Source organism: Drosophila arizonae, chromosome X (genome assembly GCF_054131065.1).
Source record: "Drosophila arizonae isolate 15081-1271.41 chromosome X, UAZ_ARI_1.0, whole genome shotgun sequence".
In the NCBI taxonomy this organism is placed as follows: Eukaryota; Metazoa; Arthropoda; class Insecta; order Diptera; family Drosophilidae; genus Drosophila; species Drosophila arizonae.
In genome coordinates this window covers 3,223,752-3,250,162 of record NC_142927.1, presented here as the reverse complement: position 1 = coordinate 3,250,162, position 26,411 = coordinate 3,223,752, and the positions used below count along the sequence as shown (strand labels likewise).

The 26,411-nt window shown below is 43.1% G+C and overlaps 4 protein-coding genes across 6 annotated transcripts; 2 read left to right on the top strand and 2 right to left on the bottom strand.

The window, feature by feature from the left end:
* The first annotated feature begins 950 nt into the window (after positions 1-950).
* Positions 951-17,448, top strand: RhoGAP1A (Rho GTPase activating protein at 1A). Of its 3 annotated transcripts, XM_089473694.1 has the most exons (14): positions 953-1,159; positions 1,840-2,390; positions 8,113-8,762; positions 9,489-10,167; positions 10,228-10,505; positions 10,580-10,718; positions 12,127-12,147; positions 13,637-13,735; positions 13,810-14,799; positions 15,008-15,388; positions 15,475-15,635; positions 15,870-16,009; positions 16,074-16,323; positions 16,395-17,448. In XM_089473694.1, the coding sequence occupies exons 2-14, from the start codon at positions 2,049-2,051 to the stop codon at positions 16,582-16,584; spliced, it is 4,320 nt and encodes a 1,439-aa protein (XP_089329820.1). In that variant the 5' UTR covers positions 953-1,159; positions 1,840-2,048; the 3' UTR covers positions 16,585-17,448. The 3 variants fall into 3 exon arrangements, with proteins under 3 accessions (XP_089329821.1, XP_089329820.1, XP_017870338.1); XM_018014849.2 differs by lacking the exon at positions 12,127-12,147; XM_089473695.1 differs by lacking the exons at positions 12,127-12,147; positions 15,870-16,009; positions 16,074-16,323; positions 16,395-17,448 and having other exon boundaries at positions 951-1,159; positions 15,475-15,639.
* A 424-nt stretch (positions 17,449-17,872) lies between these two features.
* LOC108618736 (putative RNA-binding protein 19) lies at positions 17,873-21,056 on the bottom strand. Its single transcript, XM_018014853.2, has 4 exons — positions 20,899-21,056; positions 18,569-20,832; positions 18,389-18,508; positions 17,873-18,313 (listed from the first exon to the last, which is right to left on the bottom strand). The coding sequence occupies exons 1-4, from the start codon at positions 20,932-20,934 to the stop codon at positions 17,977-17,979; spliced, it is 2,757 nt and encodes a 918-aa protein (XP_017870342.1). The 5' UTR covers positions 20,935-21,056; the 3' UTR covers positions 17,873-17,976.
* Positions 21,057-21,677: 621 nt separating this feature from the next.
* Agxt (Alanine-glyoxylate aminotransferase) lies at positions 21,678-24,142 on the top strand. The gene is made up of 3 exons (XM_018014866.2): positions 21,678-22,031; positions 22,974-23,836; positions 23,905-24,142. The coding sequence occupies exons 1-3, from the start codon at positions 21,882-21,884 to the stop codon at positions 24,077-24,079; spliced, it is 1,188 nt and encodes a 395-aa protein (XP_017870355.1). The 5' UTR covers positions 21,678-21,881; the 3' UTR covers positions 24,080-24,142.
* Positions 24,143-24,670: 528 nt separating this feature from the next.
* RpL7A (ribosomal protein L7A) lies at positions 24,671-26,296 on the bottom strand. The gene is made up of 4 exons (XM_018014876.2): positions 26,136-26,296; positions 25,782-25,905; positions 25,338-25,708; positions 24,671-25,111 (listed from the first exon to the last, which is right to left on the bottom strand). Exons 1-4 carry the CDS (start codon positions 26,148-26,150, stop codon positions 24,806-24,808), a joined length of 816 nt encoding a protein of 271 aa, XP_017870365.1. The 5' UTR covers positions 26,151-26,296; the 3' UTR covers positions 24,671-24,805.
* Between the last annotated feature and the right edge of the window lie 115 nt (positions 26,297-26,411).

The following is a 26,411-nucleotide window of genomic DNA, read 5'->3' as shown; positions in this document are numbered from 1 at the left end:
ATCAAATCCATGCCGAATAGAGGGAGGTATATATGGATGTCTGTCTTATCTGCTTGCCGATAAGACACAAGCCCAAAGTTAAGGCCAACTCTGATTTGGCTATTAAAATTATTCGTTAATCGTAGGTATTCTATTAGTATTACAATATATATGTACATATATACATATAGCTATGTATGTAGATAAGACAGCTGGCTTCTTGAGCTCATTCGTTTTGTGCCCTATTTTTAGGCAAAAATTGCAGATGATAGCATTCTCATTTATGAACGCTGTCTGCATATGTTTTTAATTAAGTTGTTTTTCTTTTATTTCATTGTCTCCCTGTAAGAAGTCGGTTGTTTAATTTAAATTGTAACGATTGCAGACCATGAAACAAGAACAATTTTCATTAGCCAGCACTGAATACGTAGGTCGTAGGTCGATTAGTCAACTGTGACGATTATTTATTACCGATAACTACAAAGTTCCACCGGTAGCTTCGAGGGACATTCGAAATTTAATAATAATAATTATATATGTAAATTTTCGATGAGAATAGACGATATCAGGTACTTTCTTAATACTTCAAATTATTAATTTTACTTAAATATCGAAAATATAATAACTAATATCTATATTCATGCTTCCACATTAAATACTTTTCGCAAAATAAACAAATATTTTCGATATTTGCACAGCTCGATGCTACTCGTCTTATTTTATTGTTGACAAATCAAAGCATTTAGATTCAACGTTTTTAATTTATATTTAGCTTGCATAATATATAATATAATAGTAATTATAATATATAAATTTTTTAATATTCAAGAGATTTTATTTTAATAATATTTTCGAAAATAACTAAAAGTAAGCGATACAATTGCCGTAGACAGTGCTTGAAAACACTTGCCCAATTTGGTATTTTATCGTCAGGCATACTTATCGATATGTATTAGATACATCGGTGTACTTTTAACATCCCTAATCCAAATGCATACATATGTATATGCAAATGTCTTCTCATCTGCTCGTATGTGTTGTCGGTTATATATGTGTGCGAAGTTATTTTTTTTACGAAGCGAAATCTAATTGGAATTAAATAATATAAAATGAAATGGCATATAAAACAATATAAAAATTAAACCGCGCGCCGGTCGATCCCAAAAAAGGATCTGCATATGTAAGTGCGATTGTGGCATGGGCAGGGGCGCAGTCACAACAACAACAACAGCAGGAGCGGCGCTGCCACTAAAATTGCATATGTGTGTGTTTGTGTGTGCGTGAAAACTGAACAAAATGAATGCGTCTGCGCCTCCAACGTAGCTACTAGAGATGCACAACAACTAAATGGCCTTGGCTAAGACCAAAACTAAAAGCAAGAAGAAAAAAAATAAATGCAGTATCTCCCGTTGCAGCTACACACAGATACAGCATACGAAAGCATAAGAAAGGGCAGCGCAGCAGTAGCAGTAGCAACAACAGCAATACGCAACCAAACACAAGCAAACACATGCACAACTACAATACAAGTGCAGCAGCACAGGCAAAGCATAAGAACAAAACAGAAACCGAAACACAAAACTGAAACTGAAAACCTTTCAAAAGTCGTGATGCACTCGCTGCTGCTATTGTGGTTGTTGTTGCTGCTGCCGCTGTCGAGATGTAGTTGTTGTTGCCGTTGATGATTCGTTGACTACGGCTACTGTTGTTTTTGTTGTTGATCCAGGATGCAGAGAGAGCGCGCATTTGCTCTCCTGCATGCAGTCTCACACACACACACATACATGCATATATATTGAGACATGCACACATGCATTCGCTCACTCCCTTACTTACATACACAAACACACACCTTTACAGGCAGGCCAGGGCGACGCAACGCAACGTAACGTAACGCACAACAGGCGCTTCTTACATAAAAAGCTCAAGCTCTAAGCCGCAGTCAAAGCTTTCGCTCTCACCAAAGTGGGCAGCGCAGCAGCAGCAGCAGCAGCCGCCGCAGCAGTTACAACAATCACCAAGGGGGGAACACAGCTGGTGCAGCTGCTGCTGGCCGCCGACGCTGTAAAATGAGCGTTTTCGATGATTTTCAACGCTTGTGGATGCAACGGTTTCCACAAAGCTCCCTATCCGACGACTGGGAACAGGATGTGCGCGGCAGCCTTGAACGGCATAAACAAAAAATCACAGACTTAAGCAAAGAGTTGGAACAAGAGACGCTCTATGTCGAGTATCTGGAACGTTTGCTCTCCGATGTTGAGAAATATCGTGAATCTGGCGGTGATCCCACAACCCTCTTCGAATCAGCCACCGACAATCCGGCAGCATCGCAACAATCGCCCAGCAGCAGCAGCAGCGTCGCTGCCAATGGCGCAACTGCAGGCCCAGGCGCTGGCGTGGACAAAGACTACGTAAGTATTTGTAAAGCTCTTTAAATATACATATATTCAGTATATGTATATGCATATATATTATTATTATTATTATTTATTAATACTATTAGTATTATTATTTATATTTGCATTGTTATTGCTATCAATACTGTAATTGTTGTTTGATCTTGCGGCAAGAGAAGCGGCTGCTGATTGCGTTAACAGTTAGCATTTACCAGGCGCACAGCAAATGGCGAATGTGGGCGGGACCGGGTGGTCTGGGCACCCTGTGCTCAGCCATTCATTGCCCGTTCGCCCCTTATCAGTCGTTATCAGTTTAGCTAGCGCAGCTGTTGAGCAGCGCTATCGTATTGACTTAGCCATTGTCACCCCATGAAAGCCCCTGTAATTGCAATTGGCTAGCTCATTAACACCTAGGCGGAACTGGTTCCTTTTTCTCTTACATGAGCTTTTGTAATTTTGAATTGTTGGTGGCTAAAATGAACTAATTTTTGACCGACTCTGAACACGTTCTTTCGGTGGCCTGTAGTGAACTAGTTTTAGAACAAACCCGAACTAATTGTTTTGTATCTTGCATAACCGCTAGGGTTGAGCATGGGGGGTCTGAGGTCAACTAGGCTTGCACCTAATGGGAACTAGTTCTCACACAAATGATGCGGATTTCGTTTGGATTTCCAACTCCACTTCAACTGTTTTTTGTCCTAACCTGGAACTAGTTCATTCTGCGGATATATGTACTTTGCATATGCCGTTATCTTCAAATGATATTCAACAGTTTCCGCTGATGACGCTGCCCACCTAAAATTCGGCTCCTGCAACCTCCCAGCTCCCCACCACTACTAGCCCACATGCATTCTCTTTGTGTCTGAGAGAGTGTGCGTGTCCCCCGTACGGACGATTCAGTGCGTTCGTTTGAATACATATACAGACATATGTATGTACATTCGTATGTTCTACCACTTCAATATCTTTAATTTTGCCCGTTATCTACGCACACATAGTCATCCATTCTATTCATGTTGTTTGTGTCAGTGTATGTGAACTGCTGTTTCTTGTTGTTGTTGTTGTTGTATTTCTTTCGGTTTGCGCGTCGTCGTCGTCGTCGTCGCTGACTTCGACTGATTCTGACACCCGGAGCAGCCGCGAGTCGCCGCCAGTCGGCAGTAGTCACTAGTTTCGGTGAATAACAACATCCAAAAGCGGGCCCAACGTCAAGCGGTCAATGTTGTAGCTATCCGTCCAGGTGGCGTATAGACCCCTTCCCACACACACATACACACACACACTCACATATATGCACACCCGCATACTCCACACTCCACCCTACAGACCCAATCGAAATCAACGCCGCCAACGCGGGCTACGCATGTGAAGCAACAAAGAACTGAACTGAACTGAACCGAGCTGAGCTGAAAGAAGTTCCATGCAATCTCTCTGCATTTGCATTATAAAAAGAGCTCAATTTCCAGTGAAGCACAGTTTAAAGTGCACAAATTACGTAAATAAAGCGTAGCAAAAAGTAATAATTCCAACGGTATAAAGTGCGAGTGTTTTTTTTTTTTTTTTTTTTGGGCCTAAACCGTAATTTTGGGCGTGTGAGTGTTGTCTTGTTTTTTTTTTTTAATTATATTTTTTAACGTGCTCGGTTGACTCAAATTTCGTGGTCAACTTCAAAGCCGACGTCTACGTCGCCGTCAGCGTCGCCGTCGTCGTCGAAATCACCGTTGCCGTTTAGCCTTAAATTTTCAGTTGTTGTTGTTGTTGAAGCCAGCCAGCCAGCCGCAGGGCGGAGCTCGGCTATCAATTGCTTCCCCTCGTGTCGTGTCGTGTATCGCGTCGTGTCGCTGCGTTTCGTTCGCTTTTGCAACTGCAATTGCGTGGGCTAGACACCAACGTTGCTGTTGTTGGTTGGACAACAACAACAATAATAATAACAGAGAGCAAGAGAGCGTCTGTTTGCGAAAGAGAGTGGAAGAAGCGAAAACAGCGGCGCTGCTGCTGACGGCGCTGCTGTAAGGAGCATGTCTTCCTTCAAAGAGAAGTTCAAATTATGGACCAGAGGGGTGCGTATTCTATGACTATACATGTGTGATTGAGCGTGTGTGCGTGTCTACGGCAATAACAAAGCAAAATGAATTTGTTGTATTTATCACAAGTTAAAATCAATAAACTTATCGCACTCACACAAAAGCGCAAATTATGAGACTTGAAATAAAAACAAAAACGATATTTTTCAAAGTGAGCAGCCAAAAAATACCCTGTAATGCCAGGCATACTACAAGTTTGTGTCAGAAATTATTTATCTTAAAAATTGTAAAGTTATGTATGTATGTATATCGATGCTTTTGGAGGAAATGAAAATATTACATTTTCAAACTAGATATAGTGAATGCTCATAGACCAGTTGAATCAATATACCCTTTGCATTACATTTTTATTGGCATCAAGTAGCTAAGTAACTAAGAACCCGTTAAGAGAGTAAAGCAAAAACCGTAAAGTGAAACACTTCAAAACACACGCACACATATTCATATGTTGATATGCATGTATGTGTGTATGTGCATACATATCTGTTTGTTCGCAGCGCCCTTCTTCCACAGTTCTCTTTAGGCCCGCAACGACGTTGACATCGCCTACAAATCCAAATCTCTGCGCCATTCTTCGCATTGATAAGCAGCTGTATGTAGTATCAGTAAAAGCGCCTCAACCAAGGCGAGAGACCTTAGTAAAGTGCACTGCAAAAGCAATTCGAAGAAAATGAGCGAGAAAGAGTCATAGATAGAGAGAGGGAGAGGGTAATAGTTAACTGTAGCATATTTTAGACGGAAAACATTTGTGGCGTTTACTGTTTTGGTTAATGGAAATATTTGATTAGAAACTTTTGATTAGCAAAACTATTTTTATCTCTCGTTCAAGTAAAAAATAAAATAGCAACTACATGTGTAGCTATTCGAAAAATCGAATATATGCATGTATTACATTTTTATATAGGAAGCAAATACTTCATGTGCAATGATGTATTAATGCTTGTCATACTAAAAACAACAAATTGCATAGCAATTCTTTTCTTAATTGATTGATAATATAGAACAAAAACTGTAACAAACAGATACATATCTGTTAAATGCCCGCTAAGTTGCTGTAAAACCTACTGTTACAGAGAAGTGAACACGATTTAACATAAGTATGTAGATATATATGTGTGCATATGCAAGTGTATGTGAATCTGTGTATGCAAATGCAAACGTACATACGAGAGAGAGGGATAGGCACTTTAGCACACGTCTAACGGGATCTGTCTAAAAGAAAATCTAAACAATTGACAGTGGTTTCAATGTTTTTGTATCGCAAGAATATGTGTGGCATGCTTACTATTGAGAATATTTATCTGCAATCTAAACATTGCGTCCTAATTTAAAGCAGTTTAGTTCTAGTTAAGAACAGGTGTAAACAAAACAAAATTAATTATAAGTAAAAGTAAATATTAATAACATGCGATAAATATGAATGCCTAAAAATAGATTTTCGTCATACTGTTCATATGTATATGCATATTATGCACATTCGCATAAATATTTGTGGATTTGAACATTTCTATTAACCACTTAAAATGTACTTTTCTCGGAAAACTTTTAAAACAACAATTAAATGCGGATGATTGTTTTCTGTTGTTGTTTTGGAGTTTGGCGCCGCCAAACATGATTCACATTCATAACATTTTGTTGAACTAAGTGTGCGCGTATGTCTATGTGTGTGTGTTGGCTGAATGAAAATATGCTAAATAATTGTATCGTCATGGCGCACACGAATGCCCCAGGGGCAAAGAGATAGATAGAAAGAGAGAAAGAGAGAGAAAGAGTGCAGCCAAAAGCTGAGCTCAGCTCTCAAACATCTCGCATGAATTTGCTGCCGCCAAGTGCGTGTGGATTGTGCATGGGTGCATGTGTGCGTGCGTCTGTGTCTGTGGCGCGTGTGTGTACGACCTTCGCCGTCAACTTTTATTGCACGCTTTCTTCTTCGCTTCGCTTGGACACATTTAAACACACACACATGCACACGTACAGCTGTTGCCGGCTGCTGCTTGGCCCATGCCCACCCCCGAAACAGACACACACATGCACAGGCGCACGCTTTACGTCGAGCGCGTCTCTCTCACACTCAAACACACAGACACACACTTCAAATAAATAAGCTCAACAAATACAATTTTTGCTGCCAATTTTCTTTATTCAACAAAAAAAAAAAAAAATAATAATAATAAAAAAAAAAATAAAAAGTTGCTCTCTTTTTAATTTTTATCTTAATAGTTTTCACTTTTTTTCGCTGCCAAAAACAATTTTGGCAAAAAAAGGCGTAAAATATGTACAGCGTACATATGCATGTACATATAAATGTCTGTATGTATGTCTGTATATGCTCCGATACACGCACACGTTCCACGCAAAGTTTGGCTTATTTGTCTGACTTTTTCTGCTTCTTTTTCTTTCTCTTTCTCTTTCTGTTTCTGTTTTGTTGTTTGCTTCTGCCACTTGTTGTTGTTGTCGCTTTTAATGGAACCGCTCAACGTGTTAGAGAAATGCGTTACGTGCTCTGCCTGAGCAAATGACCAGGGCGTGGGCGTGTTAAAGGGGTCGGGGTAAGGTTGGGGCGTGGCATTCAATGCTCCGAAAAGCTTTCAGTTTCTGGCGAGTTCTTTGCCATTTGATAAAGTGGGAGAGAGATAGTGGATCTTGTAGCTCTTGCAATATGAACTTGATTCAGTTGAACCTGTTGACTTTTGGAGTACATTGAATCTAACTGTTAAATCTTTAAAGAGCTGCTAGCTTTGATGCGTGGGCGTAGGGCGTTGCATTCAACTTGCTTACCTGGAGAGAGCTTTGCAGTTTCTGCAGAGTGAGTGACTGAGAGAAAAAGGGAGAGAGGATCTGTGAACTTTTCTTGCATGCAATTTGAATGAGTTGGGCCTGTTGACATTTGAACCAGTTCAATTGGGCGTTGACTGAGTACAGTGCTCTCTAGATTACAGGGATTTATTAAATTCACAGTTTGTTAGTTAATTAGGGGATTGCTTCCATTTCGGGTAGTAAACAAAGTTAGTAACTTAGCTCTTTGTCTACTCTTCTAGTCCCCCTAGCTTACGTTATTCACTTTAATCTAATCAGCACTTTAATTGTTACGTCTTACTCAGCTCCCACTTTGCCATTCACGTCAATTAATTTACGCAGAGCCACATGTTGTGGGCATTTCTATTCGCCTTTTGCTGACTAAGTTGGCCAACACATCTGTGTTCACTGGGCTGTCATTAAAAGTGCCGTTACAACTCATAGGGCGCATTATAATATCCAAATGCTGTATTTAGTTTCGGTTAGTTTATCTTTGGACTCATTCGAGGGAAATTTTAATTGAAATTCTAGTTCGTTTTTATGAATGTTGTTGTAAATGAACGCCTGATCCTATGTTCAGAACGATATGCATATATATAATTGGTTTTCTATCTATATTAATATAAATATATATTAAAAATTATATAGACTCAGCTCAATATATAGACTCATGTACATTGTAGCAATGTTTAAATGGGTACTCATCCCATATGTCTGAACGGGGTCTTAAGAATCTCAAGAGATAGACCTTCAAATCCATTCATCTACCTTCAAACTAATCCACACTCTTATCTCTCTCTCTCTCTCTCTCTCTCTCTCTCTCTCTCTCTCTCTCACTCACTCTGTTTCTATTACAGAAGTCTAGTTTGAATCTGCGTGAGGCATCGTCTGCGTCATCGGCTAACAAGGACAAGGACAAGGACCGGCTCTCGTTGAGCACCGACAACAAATACACACACACACAGAATGAGGGCGGGGGTGGATTGAACTCGGCGCCGCCGACGGGCAAGCGCAGTCTCACGGAGCACAGCTTCGAGCGCGAGGATAAAAAAGACAGCGGCAATGAGAAGGATGCCAATGGAGCGCTGCAGCAGTGCATCACCGAGCTGGCGGCCTCCATTGGCAGCGGCACTCAGAAAGCCAACGAACAACAAAGGCCAAACGACAGCAGCAACAGCAACAGCAAGCAGCAGGAGACAACTGGCCAGGCGGAGGCGAGCGGGATACATGTGGAGCAGAAAGTGAGGCCGTCGCGCACATCGCAGTTCGTCACCGTCATCGAGGTGAAGGAGGCCAAGGACAAAGATCACGATGATGCCGCCTCGGCGTTGGGGCTCAATGACAACGCGCCCACGCCGCCATCCACATTCGGACGCTATCCGGAGCGCAGCAAGGCCGCTGGAGCGGAGGCGACGGCACCGCCATTGTCGCCATCAATGACATCGCCCGCCATGTCCGCCTCATCGTATGCCGCACATCTGGACGCCAAAAAGAAAATGCCACCCAGGTGAGTATGGGATTACCATTGGGGAATGCATTTAAATTTGAATAGGGAAAAATTTGTAGACTCTATATACCCTATAGTAAATATTCTTAAGGGTCTGAACCAAACTCTTGGCGAATTCAATATTAGCTTTTCTTGTCTTTAATTTCTTTACTAAAATTACCCCAAGTAGTATCTCGAGTTTTAGGACTTGTTATCTTGTATGTTAATTAAATTTGTTTGCTCAACAAATCGGACTAAAAATATCTGGAATGTCTGTCTCTTAACTTGGTCAAATCTAATCTGACTAAATCGTTAGATTGTTTCCGTGTATTGGAACATACAAATATTGTATAATACGTCTATAAATACCCTTTACTTTGTTACTTGATGAAAGCTGATTTTAAGATATAATTTGATTGATTCCACATTAAAAATTGCCGAGTTGTGACTCCAAACTAAATTGTTAGATAAGGTAGATAGATAAATGGAAAGACCTATAGGTCTGTAGTAAATGCCCCACCCATGCTGATCAGAAATATGTATTTGTATAAACAATATGATAAATGTTTTCATAATATAATTCGAGTGCTAGACAAATGATAAGTCAAAGGAAGGGCAAATGATAAGTGAAAGGAAACCTTGGGGCTTTACTAATCGACTGGTTCAGTTCAGCTATGGAGCATATAGTAGTATAGTTACTGCTGGCCATACACTATGGCGTCTCACTCACATCCCATCCCATTGCAGACCGCCGCCAAAGAACATACGACGCGTCGAGCCGCCCACCATTCCCAGCCAGCAGCAGCAGCAGCAGCAACAGCAGCTGTTGTCATCGTCGCCAAAGCGTGAGACGCCCTATGCGGGCAGTGCAATGCCGTTGCCGAGCAGCAGCTCCGGCGAGAGTCCGGCCAGCTCGCTGGAGCGGAATATAAAGCCATCGGATATATTGCGACAGAAGTCATCGGAGAATCTAGAGTCGAAGTATGCAGCGAATCGAAAGACAACGCCAGAGCTAAGCAAGCTGGCGAACACGCCCGAGCTGATGGAGGAGCTGGGCCGCAAAATGGTTGGCAAGACGGACAGTCTCGAGCATGGAGCAAAGCGCAGCGAAGCCAACAGCAACGGCAATAGCAATAGCAACAGCAACAGCAACAGCAATGGTGGCAGCTTGGGACGCACTGCATCCACGCCGGGACGTGCCCTGACACCAGCCGGCCGCAGTACGGCAGCGGGTGCCGTCGGCGCCTCGCCAACGGGCAGCCTCAACAAGACGGCCAAGCTGGCGGCAGCGGACAGCAGCTCGACGAGCAGCCTGGAGAAGAAGTCGCGCGTCTCACTGCAGGCCAGCGATGCTGAGATGCCGGCCAGTGCGCAGCGCAGCGTCGGCTCCAAGGAGTCGCTCGCATCACAAGGCATATCGGAGGCGGTAAGAGCTTAACACTAAATTCCAACTGGTCCCCAGCTCATTCTCTTCTTCCTTGCTCAGATCAAGAGCTATGAGTCGGTGTCTTCGCTCAGCTCGGACAGCGCCAAGGCGGCCCAGCAGACGGACAATGAGCCCTATTATGACAGCGTGCCGCTGGACAATGGCGATGGGGAGTACGTGTTCATAAAGCCTGGCCGCACCGGCTCCTCGTCTAGTCGCGACGATCTGTCCACGCCAGGCAGCACCTTGCCCATGGCCCAGTTGAGCAGTCAGACGAGCGTAACGGATCCCGAATCTCCAGGCCGTACGTCCAACTATGTGAACATTGATTATTTTATGTAAGTGTCAAATGGAATAGTGCAGTGCATCGATCGACCTCATCTTAACTCACTTCGTCTCTCCCCACCATCAGCCAGAGCAACGAGACGCGCTCCAGTTCACTGGACAGCGATGGCGAATACGAGGGTCCGCCCATACTACGAACCATCTCGCATGACGAGCAACAGCACAGCAGCACATCCACATCACAGACCCCGGGCGCCCTACGCAAGGTTCGTTGGCTGGCCTACTTGGCCCACTTACTTGACTAAGACTAGGTCTATGATAGAGCCTAAGATATACGACTAGGAAATCCACAGCCAACAGCTAATTGCTTTTGTCTAATTGCAATCCGATTGCCGCTGATGCAAGCATTTCGGTTGACATGACTAAGCCATAATCGAATCTCGACCATTCTGCCCACACCTGTGCTGGGCGCATGTTCACTTGACTAATTGCTTCCAAATTGCATGCGTCAGCTGCGTCGATCGATTCATTTCGAGCTTTTCAAGTTCCCTTGGAAATCACATCAACTGAATGGAAATAGAACATCTTCGTTCCTTAGGGGATTCGTTTTAGTTGAGCATTTCCAGTCAGTTTGCGTTGAGGCCTGAAGTTTTTAGAAGCTGTCGCCACAGAACTTGGCGGAAAGTTTTACAATAAACGTGAATCATTATGCTTGTAATTTGAGCTAAACAAAAAAAATTGAAAAGCCTTCGAAATGTTAAGTCAATTTGAGATTTTTGGGAATTTGAATGAAGTTTCCCATTTCTTATTTCTAGTCATACGCCCACAGGTAAATTTGTTTTCTATGGTGTCCATCAGTCAATCATCAATCATTCATTCAAAGACGCCGATTTGAGCAAGCTGGGAAAACGAAAGAATTCATTGTTTTTCAATTTGAAAGTGAATAAAAGAAAATGACCCTTTTAAGCTCATAAATATTTTAGATATATCAGATATATATTATAGATCTATTGATCTCATCAGTTAGGCCGCATAACTCTTACAAATCTGATAGGTCTGTTAGATATTTTTGTTTTTACAGATCTTACAGGCTGTATTGATGTAGTATATCTCATAAAAGAAAGAAAAATCTTATCTCACTTCATATAGCTGTTTAAGATCTGACAGACTATAGTTTCTATAAATCTTACGGTTTTTGTGGGCTTAGTTGATCTTGTCTAGCTTTTATGACTCGTAAGGCTTACAGATCTCATTATACGAGCGATCATATCACATAAAAATATTACACATTTGATCTAGATCATGATTTAAAAGATCTATAGATTTGATCATATCTCAGGGCACTATAAAATCTATAATCAGCTATTTATAAGAATAAAAAAAAAAACTTGCCATTTTAATTTGCTCAAGAGCCTACGATTATTTTTGTTCAGAATGCTTAAGAGCTTTGCGCCAATTATACTATATTTATCTAAAACAATAATACAAATATTAATAACAATAATAATTATAATAATAATATGAATAATATCTATTGTAAGCGTATAACTAATATTTAAATATTTACTAACCACGAATTTTCGATTTCTTTTTCTTTCTTTCTTTTTGATCTTCAAACAATTTTTTTTGTGTTTTAATTTTTGATTTTTAAATTTTTTTGATTTTTGTGAACAGAACTTAGTTTCGGCGATACTCGTGAGTACCGGAAAAAATCCGCTTGATTCTAGGCTTAGCCTAGTTTTTTTTTTTTTTTTTATATGACATCTGTATATCATATATATAAATATATGTATATATAATCCTTTGTACATATATTCTATACATATGTATATATACCATATGTATATATGTATGTATAGATCTATAAATATATTTGCTTCGTTTTGTTGTTGTTTTGGAATGCGCTTGTTCAATGTTTTTCCTTTTCGTTCTTGTTGTCGTTGTATTCCTTTTGTTTTATGTTCAATTTACCGTTACCAAAATCGTATACACAACATATACTATACATATACCCACACCCAACCATCCATATATATATATATATATAGACATCCATATACATCTATATGTATGGGCACTATGCAACAGAATGTTTACCTGAATATTTTTGAATATTTATCTTTTAATAGTGAATTTCTCTGACTTGTATGTAGAAAATCTATTTACTTTACTTACTTATGTGTATCATATATCTCTCTGTTAATAATATTGGCAAAAAATGTCTAGGCATCTATTAATATGTATGTTATATATAGTCGTAAACCGATATATTGTTGTTGCATAGTGCATTTGTATTATAAATCCTACACTCTATCTCGTCCTCGCTCTCGCTCTCTCTCTCGCTACTTGTCTCTGTCTATGTCATGCATATATAACTTTATAATATAAAGTACAAAACATAATATATGTATATAATATGTATGTGTATGTATTATAATATATATGTATGTATATATATCCAACATAATTTATATGTTTTAGCTGTATGTACATATATACTTCTCCCTCTCTCTCTCCCCCTCTTTATATACGAGTTCTGTTCAAAGAGTATCACGAATTTTGACTTTGTGTTTCAACGTAATCTCCATCAGAGATTACTCACTTCCACGCCTCGATCTGTGATCGTGTTTAGCTGCTACAGCAATGCCTCCATTTCTAGCTCAGCTATCATAAAATCGTCTTTCTAAGAAGTCGCAAAGGCTCTGCGGAATACTGGGATGACGTTATTGATTATTCTAAAAGCCAAAAATGGAAGAGGAGCCAGAACACAGCTGTCAAACATGAAAATTTGGAACATTCAAAATGGATGGGATTACTAGGCATAAGTGAGGGATGTGAGTCCCAATACAACACCGTATAAAATCAAAAATCGAGTATACGAATTCAAAAGTCGCGCTACTTTTTGAGCAGACTCTTCCACAAAGCAAATCAAAACAGAACATGATTTATGTATATAAATACATCCGATTCAAGTCATATGCATTAGCTGTACATATCTCTCTCTCTCTCTCCATATTTGTATACAGTTTCTTGTTTATAATTACTGGTGCAAGGGTTATAGCTAAAGCACATGCATAGATTAAGCCCTTCATGCAATCATTTTGTAGATGACACAATCACAGTTGTAGCCCGCACGGAATCGAGAGATATATGTATTAATAAGTCTCCATCTGTATTCCTCTAGTTATCGGGCAATGCGCGTGGCGCCAAGATCCGCTCCATACTGAGCTCCATCATACACAGCGAGACGATCTATGTGGAATGCCTGAATAAGATGTTACAGGTGAGTGTCCCATATACATATACTATATCATAAACCACATATAGCAGCTAATCGCTTCCCGTTTCTCCCCGCAGTATAAGCGCGCTATACACGCCACGCTGGGCACATCACAGCCTGTGATCAAGGAGGAGGAGGAGAATACGATTTTCTTTAAAATCGACGAGCTGTACGATGTGCACACCGCCTTTCTGAGCGATCTGAAGACAATTGTGGCGCATGAGGGCGGCGATGTGCTGATCGGGGAGCCCTTCAAGCGTCTGGCTGACATGTTCGATCTGTATAGCGCATTCCTGCACAACTATGGCCAGGCGATCGACACGGTGAAGAAGTGCAGCGCCAACAATCCGCAATTCAAGAAGATCGTCTCCACAATTGTGGTGAATCTGCAGACGGAACAGTCGCTGACGCTGGAGGATCTGCTGCATAAGCCGGTGGCCCGAGTGCAAATCAATGCGCTCGTCTTCAATGATCTGTTGCGCGAGACGCCGCCAAATCATCCGGATCACCAGCCGCTGCGACAGGCCCAGAAGATCATTCAAATGTTCCTCAATCAATTCAATGTGGTCAATCAGCGCTTGCCCACCGAATCGAATCGCAATCTGCGTCGCATGGTGCGCAATTCGTTCATTGTGGAGCTGGTCGACGGGCATCGCAAGCTGCGGCATTTGTTCCTCTTCAACGATGTGATTGCGTGTGCCAAGTACAAGGCGCTGGGCCGGGATCGCATCGACTACGAGCTCAAATGGTATATACCGCTCAAGGATGTCACCGTGTACGAGGAGTCCGACACGAGTGCGGACCTCAAGGAATCTAGTCCCGCGAACATATCGCAAGTGAAGCGCAATTTGCGATCGGTGCGCGATCAGCTAACGCTCGAAGCGAACGGCGTGCGCACCGGCGACAAATATCGCCGCAAACTGGCCGATCTGGAGTCACAGCTGGTGCTGGCCACGCCCAACTTGGTGCTGCGGCTGGGCAACAAGGCCAACAATAAGACAATTACCTTCTTCCTCAGCTCCGACTTCGAGCGCACTCAGTGGATAGACTCGATAATGTCGCTCAAGGTGAGAGCACTCTCTGTCTCTCTCTCTCTCTCTCTCTCTCTCTCTCTCTCTCTCTCTCAATAGAGCGTATTTTAATGAGAAATTAGTTTCACTAGAGAAAGTTGATAGCTGATTATGAAAAGAATCTACGATCTAGTGTAGATCTCTATCTTTATCCCATATTAACCTTTTTCCTTCTCTCACTCTTTCTCGCCCATTGCAACTTTAGCAAAAGTGTACTCTGCCTGGAGCCAATACGATCAACTCGCTGGAGGTGACCGCCTTCATTGTGGCCATGCAGAAGGGCATGAAGACTGAAATGGGCTCCTATCTGATGCGCAACACGAACGATGAGAGTCTGCTCGTCGGCGATCTGCATATGGGCGTGCAGGGACTGCAGGGCCTCGAGCAGCCGACCGATCTGTACATATGCATCGAAGTGGACTCGTATGGCCATTACTTCCGCAAGGCAACCACCAAGATCTGTCGCAGTCAGACGCCGATGTGGAACGAGAGTTTCATGCTCGAACTGGAGGGCAGCCAGAATGTGCGTGTGCTGCTCTACGAGGAAAAGGAGCGGCCACTGCTTCGTGCCAAATACATACTCAAGGTGAGCTAAGCAGAGGCATTGGCATTTACTGTATAATTGAATGTCCTTTTCTTCTTCTCCTCCTCCTTCGTTTTGCTGTGCCACAGCTGAGCCGCAGCTGGCTGACGGAGACGACGCAGACGCGCAACCTCAAGCTGAGCGAAACCCTGGAGCTGACCGCCACCTTCCGTTTCGTGCCCGGCGAGCAATGCCGCGGCAGCAACAAGCCAGGCGCGCTCTTTGGTGCCAAAATGAGTCAAGTATTAAAGTAAGTTTCACTGTCAAGTAAAGGAGAGACTGGGTGGGAGGGGTAGGGAAGAAGTGAGAGGATGGAAATATAGTTAAGAAAATGTTGCATTTATCGCTTAAGCTGATAAGGCGAGAGGTATCGAGTTATAGACATAGATTTTGATTTCCCATCTCCACAAATCTTAGCTAAGAATGGATCAGCTGCAAAGCTTTATATGATTCTCATTTTCATGTTGAATTTTCCCTTCTGCAGGCGCGAGAAACGCGACATTCCGTTCATAATCAGTGCCTGCATTCGGGAAGTGGAGCGACGTGGAATGCTGGAGGTTGGGTGCTATCGCGTCAGTGGCTCTGCCTCCGACTTGGCCAAGCTGAAGAAGGCGTTCGAGTCGGGTAAGTCAGCAGCTAGAAATGTCCGTAAGCATGCATAGCGATTCATATGTCACAATTTACGCAGACGCATACGAGGCAGAGCAGCTGCTGCGAGAGGTGGACATCCACTCGGTGACAGGCATACTGAAGACATTCTTGCGTGAGCTGCCGGAGGCGCTGTTCACGGATCTGCTCTATCCACGCTTCTTCGAAACATTCAGCAAATTAACAAACAACAACGAAGCCACACGCATCAACGAGCTGCTCAAGATATTTGAGGAGCTGCCGCCGGCTAACAAAGCCTCAATCAATCTGATACTGGATCATCTGATCAGGTGAGAGAGAGAGAGAACACTCTATGGATATGTTTCAGATTTATCAATAATGTTATCCTAATGCTCCACAGGGTGCACGAGAAGGAGGCGGATAACAAAATGTCGCTGCACAATTTGGCCATGGTATTTGGGCCCACACTACTTCGTCCTGGCCAGACGCAGGTCAAACAAAAGGATCCTTTGGCAGCGAGCACCGTCGATGTGATGGCCCAGGCGGGCATACTCTACTGCTTCCTCCAGGCGCGCATCAAAAAGGATTAGACACCATGAATGGATAGCACAAGCAATCAAATATTTACATATGTATAACTCTATATATGCTATATGCTTCAAATGCTCACACACAACCAACAACAAGAACAAGAACACACACAACCTACACAACCTGGCTGATGATTGTATATAACAGGCGCATAGCTGGCAAAAAGGAATTGCGTTGTTTGTGCTGCAGGCGATTTGTTAGCTGAAAGCAGTGCTCAATAGCGAGCCAACACACACACACACATACAGACACATACATATACACACACATATATAACTATATATATATATACAGAATGTATACATGCGTAGACAAGTGTTCAACACTGATCCTGTTGCTGGTCCTAGTCCAGGCACACTTCCCCCATCAAGGCTTTTAGCTGCTGCTTTTGCTCGTCTACTCGTTTACATACATACATATATTTATAGTATAAACTATATGCTTTACCTATACATGAATACATAGATTGCCCTGTGCCCCGCTTATTGCAAGGTTAAAATTGATATTTGAGAGAAGAAAACAAACAAATGGCAAATATTTTCAATATTACACACAAGCACACACACACCCACACATTTATATAGTATATATATATTATATATATACTATATATATTATATATTATATATACATACATTACTAATTAGTACTATATTACTAAACACGCAAGCAGATTTCAAATTAAAAGTAAAATTTATAATGATGGAAATGCTGATGATGATGATAATGTTGATGAGGATTATATATGTATGTGTATGCTTAAAAATATTCTGTTTTTTTTTTTTCGTCTTGTTTTGTATTAATTACTTAGGTTTTTATATAAACAGAAACGTAAAATAAAATATATTCTATTTAGAAATGTTTGTAGAGTTGTCTTTCGAATTTTTGAAAACTCTTTCTTATATTCGTATATATTCGCTATGTGTAAAGTTTTGAATTCTATGTACTTCTTCAAAGTTCTCAAGAGATTGCTCAAATATTTTATTTATACGTTAATTAGGTATATGACCATTGACCTTCCAAGGCTTTCGAGGTTTACATTAGAAGTTACCCCCTCTATTGATATACTCCACAACTTTTGAGTCGATCAATAGTCGAATTTTACAAGGATTTATCCAGAAGAGGATCATTAGTTAGTCAAGTACCCCTGACTGTCACAAACTTCTTTCGTCATCGTTTACAGACTGCAATCTTCATTTCATATATACCCCAAGAGTTGTTCAGATTTGTCGAGCAATTTTCCGAATAATCTTGGATCTCATATTGGAGTGATTAAAAGTGTTTCGATTCAACATCAATCAAATCTGTATTGTCGTTCTATATAATTCTATATATTATATACACATATCTATTGCAATAACATCTATATAGGACTTATATACGTAACTCCATCATTCTTCGTCTTCGTTGTCCTCCGTCTCCTGCGGCACATTGCTGTCCACATCGAAGTAGGCACGACGGCTACGCTTGGCCTCGACGGCCGCTTGGCTGCCATCGAATTTGATTGCAGTACGCTTGCGCAGCTCCTCCACATCCTGCTGATCCTCGTTGCTGGCCCACTCCAGCACCAGACGGCGTCCGTACAAATGGGTGCTGGCGCTGAGTGCATCGAAGGCCCGCTTTGCATCCGCCTTGGTGGTGTAGTCGACAAAGCAGAAGCCACGATGCGAATCCTCGCCGGGCGTCATCTTCTTGGGTAGTCGCAGTGAGGTCAGCTCGCCAAAGGCTCTGCACAGGTTAAGATTAAGATTAGGGAACATTTATTTGTGGCCCATTTAATGGGCTACTAATTGAGTCACTCACTTGAAGATGTCGCGCACCTCGTGATGGTGCGCCTGGAAGGGTATATTCCGCACTAGAATCTTTGTGCCAGTCTGCTTCTTCTGTGCCACCTGGCGGCGGCGTGCTCCATCGTCTTGGGTTCTATTAGAAATGGCGTTTGATTAACGATTCTAGCTTTAGGTTAATTCTGGGATGACTTACTTGAGAACGCGATCGCTGCGCTTTAGCTCCACCAGATTGCCGTCGATCTTGGTCAACTGCATGTCCTTCAGGGCCTGTGCCGCAACGGCAGCCCGCTTGAACTGGATAAAGCCATAGCCCAGGGAGTTGAGCTGTTTGGGATTCTGAGGATCCTTGCGCTTGGCTATCTCGATGGTGTGTATAGTGCCCAGGCTCTGAAAGTGCTCCTGTATCGTTTGGGTCACAGTCTTGAAGTTAAGATTACGCAAAAATATCGTAGTATTTGGCTCGGGCTCATCATCGGCATCCTCTGCCACGGGATCGGGCTTTGGTTTCTGCTCCAACTCCAACTCCTTCTCCTGTTCCGTCTTCGGCTCCGGCTCAGGCTTGGGCTCCGTTTTGGGTATGATAGCCTCGCCGTTCAGTGTCTTGGTGAACGTGTCCTCCGGCGCCCACTCCAGATAGAGCGGCACATTCTTGAATTTGCTGTAGGCCAACTTTTTGAATGCCTGTCGCGCCTCCGAGGGATCGCAGAACTCGATGAGTGCAGTGACGCCGCTGGGTGGCAGCACAATGCGTCCGATGGGACCAAATTTACTAAAGATGGGCGTCAGATCAGCCACCTCGGTGGCCGCTGGCAAATTCTTGGCCAGTATCACAGTCTTGGAGCGTTTCTGCGTGGGCTCATCGAAGGCGCTGAGCCGTACGCCCTCCTCCTCGAGAAACTTTTTCATTTCAACAACGATTTGTGTTTCGCCGAGTGCCAGTCGCACGGCTGCACTGCTGCCGCCCTCGCTGGTGTCCAGGATGCGCTCCTTGCTCATCTTGAACTGCTTGGCCAGGATCTCGGCAACGGCGTTGGCGCCGAGAAATAGGGTATTCCAGCCGATTGGCTTCTGTGCGTTCTGTTTCAGCTTAAGCGCTTTCTTTTGCTTAAATGAAAGATTCGGATCGTTGTCTTCCACCGGCTCCTGGGCATTGTCCAGCTCCTTGCCGGGCAGCAGGTGAAGCAGACGGCCATGAAAGTCGGTGCCGTCGAGCGCATTAAACGCCTTCAACGCATGCTCGGGCATCATGAAGGTAACCGTGCCAAAGCCCTTGATCTGACGCGTCACCTTGTCTACGGGCAGATTGACTTCGACCAGAGGTCCGAATGGCTCGAATAGCTTTTGCAGGTCCTCCTCGGTGGTGGTGTAGGCCAAATTGCGAAAGAATATACGACCCGACTCGGATATGTTCTCCTCATGGCTCAGGCTGTCCTGCTGCTGTTGCCACTTGGCGTTGACATTGGTTATAGGATTACTATTGGCGTCCATAGCTTCACCCGACTTCTTGGCCTTGGTCACCTGATTCTTGTCGGTGAAATCGGAAAAGAACACCTGCTTGCCCAATATGAAACTTTTGTTCTTCATCATGCCCCTGGCCATGTCGTGCTCCGTCTTGAAGCCCACGTAACAAAAACCATGCACTTTGCTGGGCAGTCGCACTGAGTAAGGTTTCAGGGGCTTGAAGAACTTGATTATATCTGAACGCTTGGCTTTATATGGAACATTGTGAATCTTGATGGTGAACAACTGCAGATCGGCTTTATCCTGCTTGGCTTTTCCTTTCGTTTTGCTCTTTGACTCTGTGCTTGGTTTGGCTTCCGCTTCAGCTTTGCCTGCCATCAGAGATTTCATGTATTCCATGTCACTAATGGGCTTCTCAGCGAGCTTAACTGGCTGGCTTTCTTCCTCTTCCACTTGCTCTTCCTCATCATCATCATTATCATCATCATCATCTGATGTCTCCTTCACTTTTTCATTATTTTCTGGCTGGGCGTCCACAGTCTCCTTGTCGGGTTGAGCCGCAACAATGCCTGCATCGTTGGCCCAGAGCGCACGCGTCTTGTCATGAGCCTGCATAAACTCCTGGAAGGCCGGATCATCTTTGTGCTTGGCCAGAATTTCATCAACTTTGTTTGTCCTCTCTTTCTTCTCGTTGACTTTTTTCGTCACTGGCTGTGCCGCCTTCAACTTCTCCAGATTCTTTTTGCTATCCTTGGCATATTTGCTCCAGGATTGGGGCTTCTCCTCGCTGCCAAGCGCTGCACAGGGTTCCACGCGTACGCGGCTCGTCTGTATGCAGGTGTTGTTGAAATGTTTGATGGCCGCCTGCGCCTCCGCCTCGCTGCTGTAGCCCACAAAACAGAATTGCCGAAATTTGCCATCGGGTGTGTATTTTAACTGCAGATCTGTGATCGTTCCCTTGGTGCCGAATATATTGCGTAGCTTATCCTCACTTATCTGTTGGCAGACAGTCCACTTAATGGTTTAACTTTAAGGCTACACAATTTACGGTTATCCACTTACCTGCTTGGGCAGCTGTTTGACAATAATACGAGACATTTTTGTATTTAACTCATTCAACAGGCTCAAACGAAATTACACGAAATTCATTTTGTTTACGGCTGGCACGTGTTGTTGTTAAGCTTGCCAGCTTGTTACAAGATCATTGCTAAGATCTGGCAACGCCAACGTGTTACTGCTGTGCGGCAAGAACATACATTGGCGCGATAATTGTTCTATGTTTTCCAATACTGTAAAATTCAAATTAAAATATAATTGCACAAATTTTCTAAACTTTTAAATACCATTAAAAAAATGAAAACAGTCTATAGGAAATGCTTTCAAATGCAATAATCTCAACGACAGTCAAAAAGTGTCATCTAAACATATTTCCGGCTATAATAAACACGCATTCATAGGTGGTTATCAAATATAATTATATATTTATATGTGTATGTGTGTATGTATATAATATGGTATTTATGTAGTTTATAAAAACAGGTGGATCCGAGTCTGAGACTCTGCTAGTGTTCACTGTATCGGTCCATGCAGACACCAGCAGCTCAACCTCATTGTATTTCACAATAACCTTTGGATGGCCATTGCTGATATACCTATATTGCGTATATATACATAAGTGTGTATTCCTGTATATAGAATGAAGATTCCGAGAGCAAAATTGATAAGGGAAATTGAGAATGTGCTCATCTTGTTTTTGTTTTCCCCCCACTTCAAGTGCGTTCATTGGCGCTATTTGAATAGATAAGCAACGTTGCGCCGCTATAAAACCAGCCGAGTTGCACTCAAAGCGTTTCAGTTAGATCTGTAGATTTTAACGTAAAGCAACTATCAAGAAAAACTAACAAAGCAATATAATTCTATAGTCCGATTTTTATTTACCGTGATAAGACACCAACTTTCGAGTTACATAAATACCCAAACGAATAGTGGAAAAGTTTCAAAACAAAATAAACACTACCTATTCGTATATTCAAACATTTAGTGAAATGGAGGTGCCGCCACCACTTGTCCTCAAGCGATCGCTGTTCGTTCCCAGCAAAACTTTGATGGGCCCGGGTCCATCCAATTGCTCACAGCGCGTCCTTGAGGCCATGAGCAACCCTGTACTGGGCCACATGCATCCAGAGTGTCTACAGGTGCGTTCACTCAACTTTACTACATATATAATAGCGCTCTACATGGAACTGATTTTAATTTGTGATAGTAGTAATAATGTGTTAACCTTAGCGCTCACTGCTAACTGATCATTGGGACTTTCTAATTACGGAAAATCTTGATAACTGAGAAAAAAAATGTAAAACATTTTTTGCCACCTCTAGAGACTTATCCTTAGTGCTTTAGTGCGCGCCGAAATTTAAATCGGCTAACAGAGCACAATTTGTCTAGTCACTAACATATACGAAAGAATCATAAATAGGGAAGTTAACTAAGTTTTTGCTGCAATACTTACCGTAAATAATAAAAAATGATTTGCTTAAAACCTAGCGACAGACATAATCTGTATGCAGTAGCTTAGAGTGCGCTTTTTTATAATCTAAAAATAGGTATTAATTGAGCGCAATTTCCGATTTTGTTTTGTTTACTGGCTTCAAAACAGATAACAGAGTCAAAGTTGCTTCACTTTCAAACAGAGATTAGCACGCGTGCATCTGTTTTCCGCAAATGTGGCGTCACACTGTCAAGTTAACAGACTACTTTCCTTGAAATACCATTACTTTCACATTTCCATTTAGCTGTTAGCTGTCTTGTACTTTAACAGTGCATGTAATGTTAATGCTTATTATGTTGTTTTTGCTGATATGGGAAAAGCTCACATTGTGAATTTCCAGTTAACAGCCAAACAATGTATTTAGGCTAATCACGGCAATTTCATCGCAAATCTTTTGATACCCCTTTCGCATTCAAAAGTGGGGTATATTACTTTCACATTCAAATGATATACTGAACCAAATTTCCGCTTAGTATATAAAGTCCAAATCCAATCAGAATACTTCCGTTCCCGTTAGTCTAGATTCTCAATCAGAATTTGGAATTTAGAGTCCGTTTCTAAAGCAATTTTCTTCCGCTCTTGGGCACAGATCATGGACGAGGTGAAGGAAGGCATCAAATACATATTCCAGACACTGAATGACGCCACAATGTGCATCAGTGGAGCGGGCCACAGCGGCATGGAGGCGGCTCTGTGCAACTTGATCGAGGAGAACGACGTAGTGCTGCTGGGCATCTCGGGCATGTGGGGCCACAGGGCGGGCGACATAGCGCGTCGGTATGGTGCCGATGTGCGCTTCGTGGAGGCGAGCTTTGGGCGTGCGCTGACGCTGGAGGAGATTCGGTTTGCCTTCGATACACACAAACCGCGCGTCTTCTTTGTGGCACAGGGCGATTCCTCGACTGGCATCCTGCAGCGCCACATCAGCGAAATCGGCGATCTGTGCCGGCAATACGATTGCTACCTGGTCGTGGATGTGGTTGCCTCGCTGGGTGGCACCCACTTCCTCATGGACGAGTGGAAGGTGGATGTGGCCTACACGGGCTCACAGAAGACGCTGGGCGGACCGGCTGGCCTGACGCCCATTTCGTTCAGCAAACGCGCCCTGACCCACATCAAGCAGCGGAAGACCAAGCCGAAGGTCTACTACTTCGATGTGCTGCTCATTGGCCAGTACTGGGGCTGCTATGGCACGCCGCGCATCTACCACCACACCATCTCCTCGACCCTGCTCTACGGCCTGCGCGAGGCGCTGGCTCACTTCTGCGCGATGGGCCTGAAGAACGTGGTGCAACGGCACTTGGAGTGCTCGCAGCGACTGCAGCTGGGCATCGAGGAGCTGGGCCTGGAGATGTTTGTGCAGCACGAGCCGGATCGTCTGCCCACGGTCAATGCCGTGAAAGTGCCCTTTGGCGTCGACTGGCGAAAGGTGGCGGACTACGCAATGCGCAAGTGGGTGAACAGCAAGATCTCAATCTCAATGTATATAATCATGTGAACATAATCTTCTCCCACGGCAGGTACAATCTGGAAATCAGCGGCGGCTTGGGTCCCACAGTGGAGCATGTCTTTCGGATTGGTCTGATGGGCGAGAATGCGACACTGGAAAAGGTAGACATGGTCCTCAGCATCTTGAACGAGGCAATTCAGAGCATCAAGCTGCGAGCCATCAAAACGGAACGTTCCAAAATATAATATTACCCATTAAACTGATTCAACTTTTACTTGACTATTTTATAAATATACTTATACTTTTTACCTTTTGAATTTGAATTTTGGCGCGTATTCAACACTAACAGCTGCTAGACTCAAAAAGGCACTGTTAAGCACAGATTTTGCTGTAGGTGCAAAAATGGTTTTATTTGCCGGTAAAAAAATTAAGTATGCAAAAATTGAATTTTAGCGAGGTTTTAGTTTATTTGATCAATCCTAAGCGTATATGTATGTATATAAGTTGTGCCAAGTTTTTTTCAAAGCTGTTGGGCTTGTTAATGGCATTAAGCAAATATACATTTGCAATTTAAAACAAGCCGGCTTTTAACACAAGTTCTCGAACGTGATCAACAGCCGCTTAAACTCAAAAGGGCACTGCTAATCGCAACGGCCAACATTTTACAGCACTCGAAAAAAAGTTCTGAGCCGTTTTTTTTTTTTTTTTGGCAAATAAGATTATTGAAATTCTCGAATTGAGCTTATAAATTTATTGAACGCCAAGCATTTAGACTTGGCCCGTTCAAGCGGCACTAGCACAGTTTTATACACATATTGAGAGAGTAAAAAAAATAGTTAAAAATTGTACACTTAAATGTTTATTTGTTGTTGTTTTTCGTATGGATTTGGGATCAACTCTCTACTTGAATCGACGTCCATATGCTATTTAGGCATACAAAATAGTTGCTGCATCTGCTGCGCATCTCTAACTTAACCCTGCTTCTGGGCCAGCTCACGAGCCTTGGCACGCTCCAGCTTGGCGATGCGTGCCAAACTCTTGGAGCCCAGAATACCACCGCCCCAGTGGCGACGAATCTCCTCGTGGCGCTCATTGAAGTTGGTCTTAACAGCCTCCAGAACCTTGCCAAAGTTGGCCTTATCGTTATTCTCGACGGTGGTCAGAGCCAACGCGGTGCAGGTCTTGCGGCGCACCAGACGGCCCAGACGTGCCTTGCCCTTGACAATGCAGTAGGGCACGCCCATTTTGCGGCAGAGGGCGGGCAGGAAGAGCACCAGCTAAAAAGAGAAAACAATCAGTCAATCTCATCAAATAACACGTGCTCAAAGGCGGAGGTGTTCTCTCCTGTTCTTTATGGGCGAACAAACTCAGCTGTCAATTTACCACAGACAACGTGTTTTATATAAATAAATAACACGTTTCAGTTGAAGAAATTCAAATTAACATCATCATAGAATGATCACCATTTCCTAGGAGTGAGAGAGACAGGGAGAGGAAGCTTACCTCTAGGGGATCGACATCGTGAGCGATGACAACCAGCTGAGCCTTCTTCTGCTCAATGAGCTTGGTGACAGTGTTGGTGCCGGCCGAGACATAGCTGGGCTTCTTCTTGGGCTCAACTTCCTTGCCCTTGGCCTTGGCTTCAGCCAGTTTCTTCAAGCGCTGCTTCTTGGCCAGCGGCGACTCGGGACGATACTTCTCCAGCAGCTTGAATAGCTTCACGGCTGTGGTCTTGTCCAGGGTTTGGCTGAACTGGTTGATTGGTGGTGGCACCTTCAGACGCTTCTGCAGCACAGCCTTCTGACGCTGGATGCGAATGTATTTGGGCCAACGCACGAAACGCGACAAATCGCGCCTGGGCTGAATATTTTGGCCTGCAAATTTGAAAATGAAATGATGAATAAGGAATTCGTGGAATACGATTTGCTTTTGATTGCAATTGCTTACCAATGCCAAAGTTCTTGGGACGCTTCTCGAAGAGTTGGTTAACAACTTTCTTGACCACGGGCTTCTTCACAGCCAATGGAGCTGGGGCCACCTTCTTGGTCACTGGCTTCTTCTTTGGCCTGGGCTGAAACGTGAAATTGATTCAGTTTTAATAGGAAGCACACACACATAAGCACGGGAGAATCAGCACTATACGCATCACATATGCATATTATGTATATTTTGTATGGCACAATAACACAAAACAAAACACAAATAAAAAAATTGCATAAAAAAATATTTCGAGATAATTCACGGCGCGCAACATTTGCCAGTGGGAATGTTGATATCATTTGGTTGGGTAGCATTGTTTACCTTCTTAACAACCATTTTCACGCAGTTTTATTCAACGATGTTAACAAAAAAAGCAGATTATTTTGCGGGTCGTTTAAAAGACCAGCTTTACGTCTGCCCGTCAGAAAGGTAAAGGAATTGCGAGAGCGGCGGAAGTTGCTTTCTTGTCAAAGTTGACATTTGCTAGCGCCAGGGTTGTATGTGCACGTAGTTTTCATTTAAAAGCCACTAGATGGCGCATTCAGAGCTGCATGTCACAGTGTTTCGATAGTGTACTTATTGAAAGAAAATACTGAA

What these genes read in the sequence shown, in the direction of transcription:
- RhoGAP1A (XM_089473694.1), top strand. Translation starts at nt 2,049, where the DNA reads ATGAGCGTTTTCGATGATTTTCAACGCTTGTGGATGCAACGGTTTCCA. An exon ending in GTGAACATTGATTATTTTAT is followed by an intron (nt 10,506 to 10,579) that starts GTAAGTGTCAAA and finishes CCCCACCATCAG; the next exon opens with CCAGAGCAACGAGACGCGCT. An exon ending in ATACTGGATCATCTGATCAG is followed by an intron (nt 16,324 to 16,394) that starts GTGAGAGAGAGA and finishes AATGCTCCACAG; the next exon opens with GGTGCACGAGAAGGAGGCGG.
- LOC108618736 (XM_018014853.2), bottom strand. Translation starts at nt 20,934, where the DNA reads ATGTCTCGTATTATTGTCAAACAGCTGCCCAAGCAG. An exon ending in TCAAACAGCTGCCCAAGCAG is followed by an intron (nt 20,833 to 20,898) that starts GTAAGTGGATAA and finishes GTCTGCCAACAG; the next exon opens with ATAAGTGAGGATAAGCTACG. An exon ending in CGCAGCGATCGCGTTCTCAA is followed by an intron (nt 18,509 to 18,568) that starts GTAAGTCATCCC and finishes CATTTCTAATAG; the next exon opens with AACCCAAGACGATGGAGCAC.
- Agxt (XM_018014866.2), top strand. Translation starts at nt 21,882, where the DNA reads ATGGAGGTGCCGCCACCACTTGTCCTCAAGCGATCGCTGTTCGTTCCC. An exon ending in TGCATCCAGAGTGTCTACAG is followed by an intron (nt 22,032 to 22,973) that starts GTGCGTTCACTC and finishes TCTTGGGCACAG; the next exon opens with ATCATGGACGAGGTGAAGGA. An exon ending in GCGGACTACGCAATGCGCAA is followed by an intron (nt 23,837 to 23,904) that starts GTGGGTGAACAG and finishes CTCCCACGGCAG; the next exon opens with GTACAATCTGGAAATCAGCG.
- RpL7A (XM_018014876.2), bottom strand. An exon ending in TCCCAAGAACTTTGGCATTG is followed by an intron (nt 25,709 to 25,781) that starts GTAAGCAATTGC and finishes TCAAATTTGCAG; the next exon opens with GCCAAAATATTCAGCCCAGG. An exon ending in ACGATGTCGATCCCCTAGAG is followed by an intron (nt 25,112 to 25,337) that starts GTAAGCTTCCTC and finishes TTCTCTTTTTAG; the next exon opens with CTGGTGCTCTTCCTGCCCGC.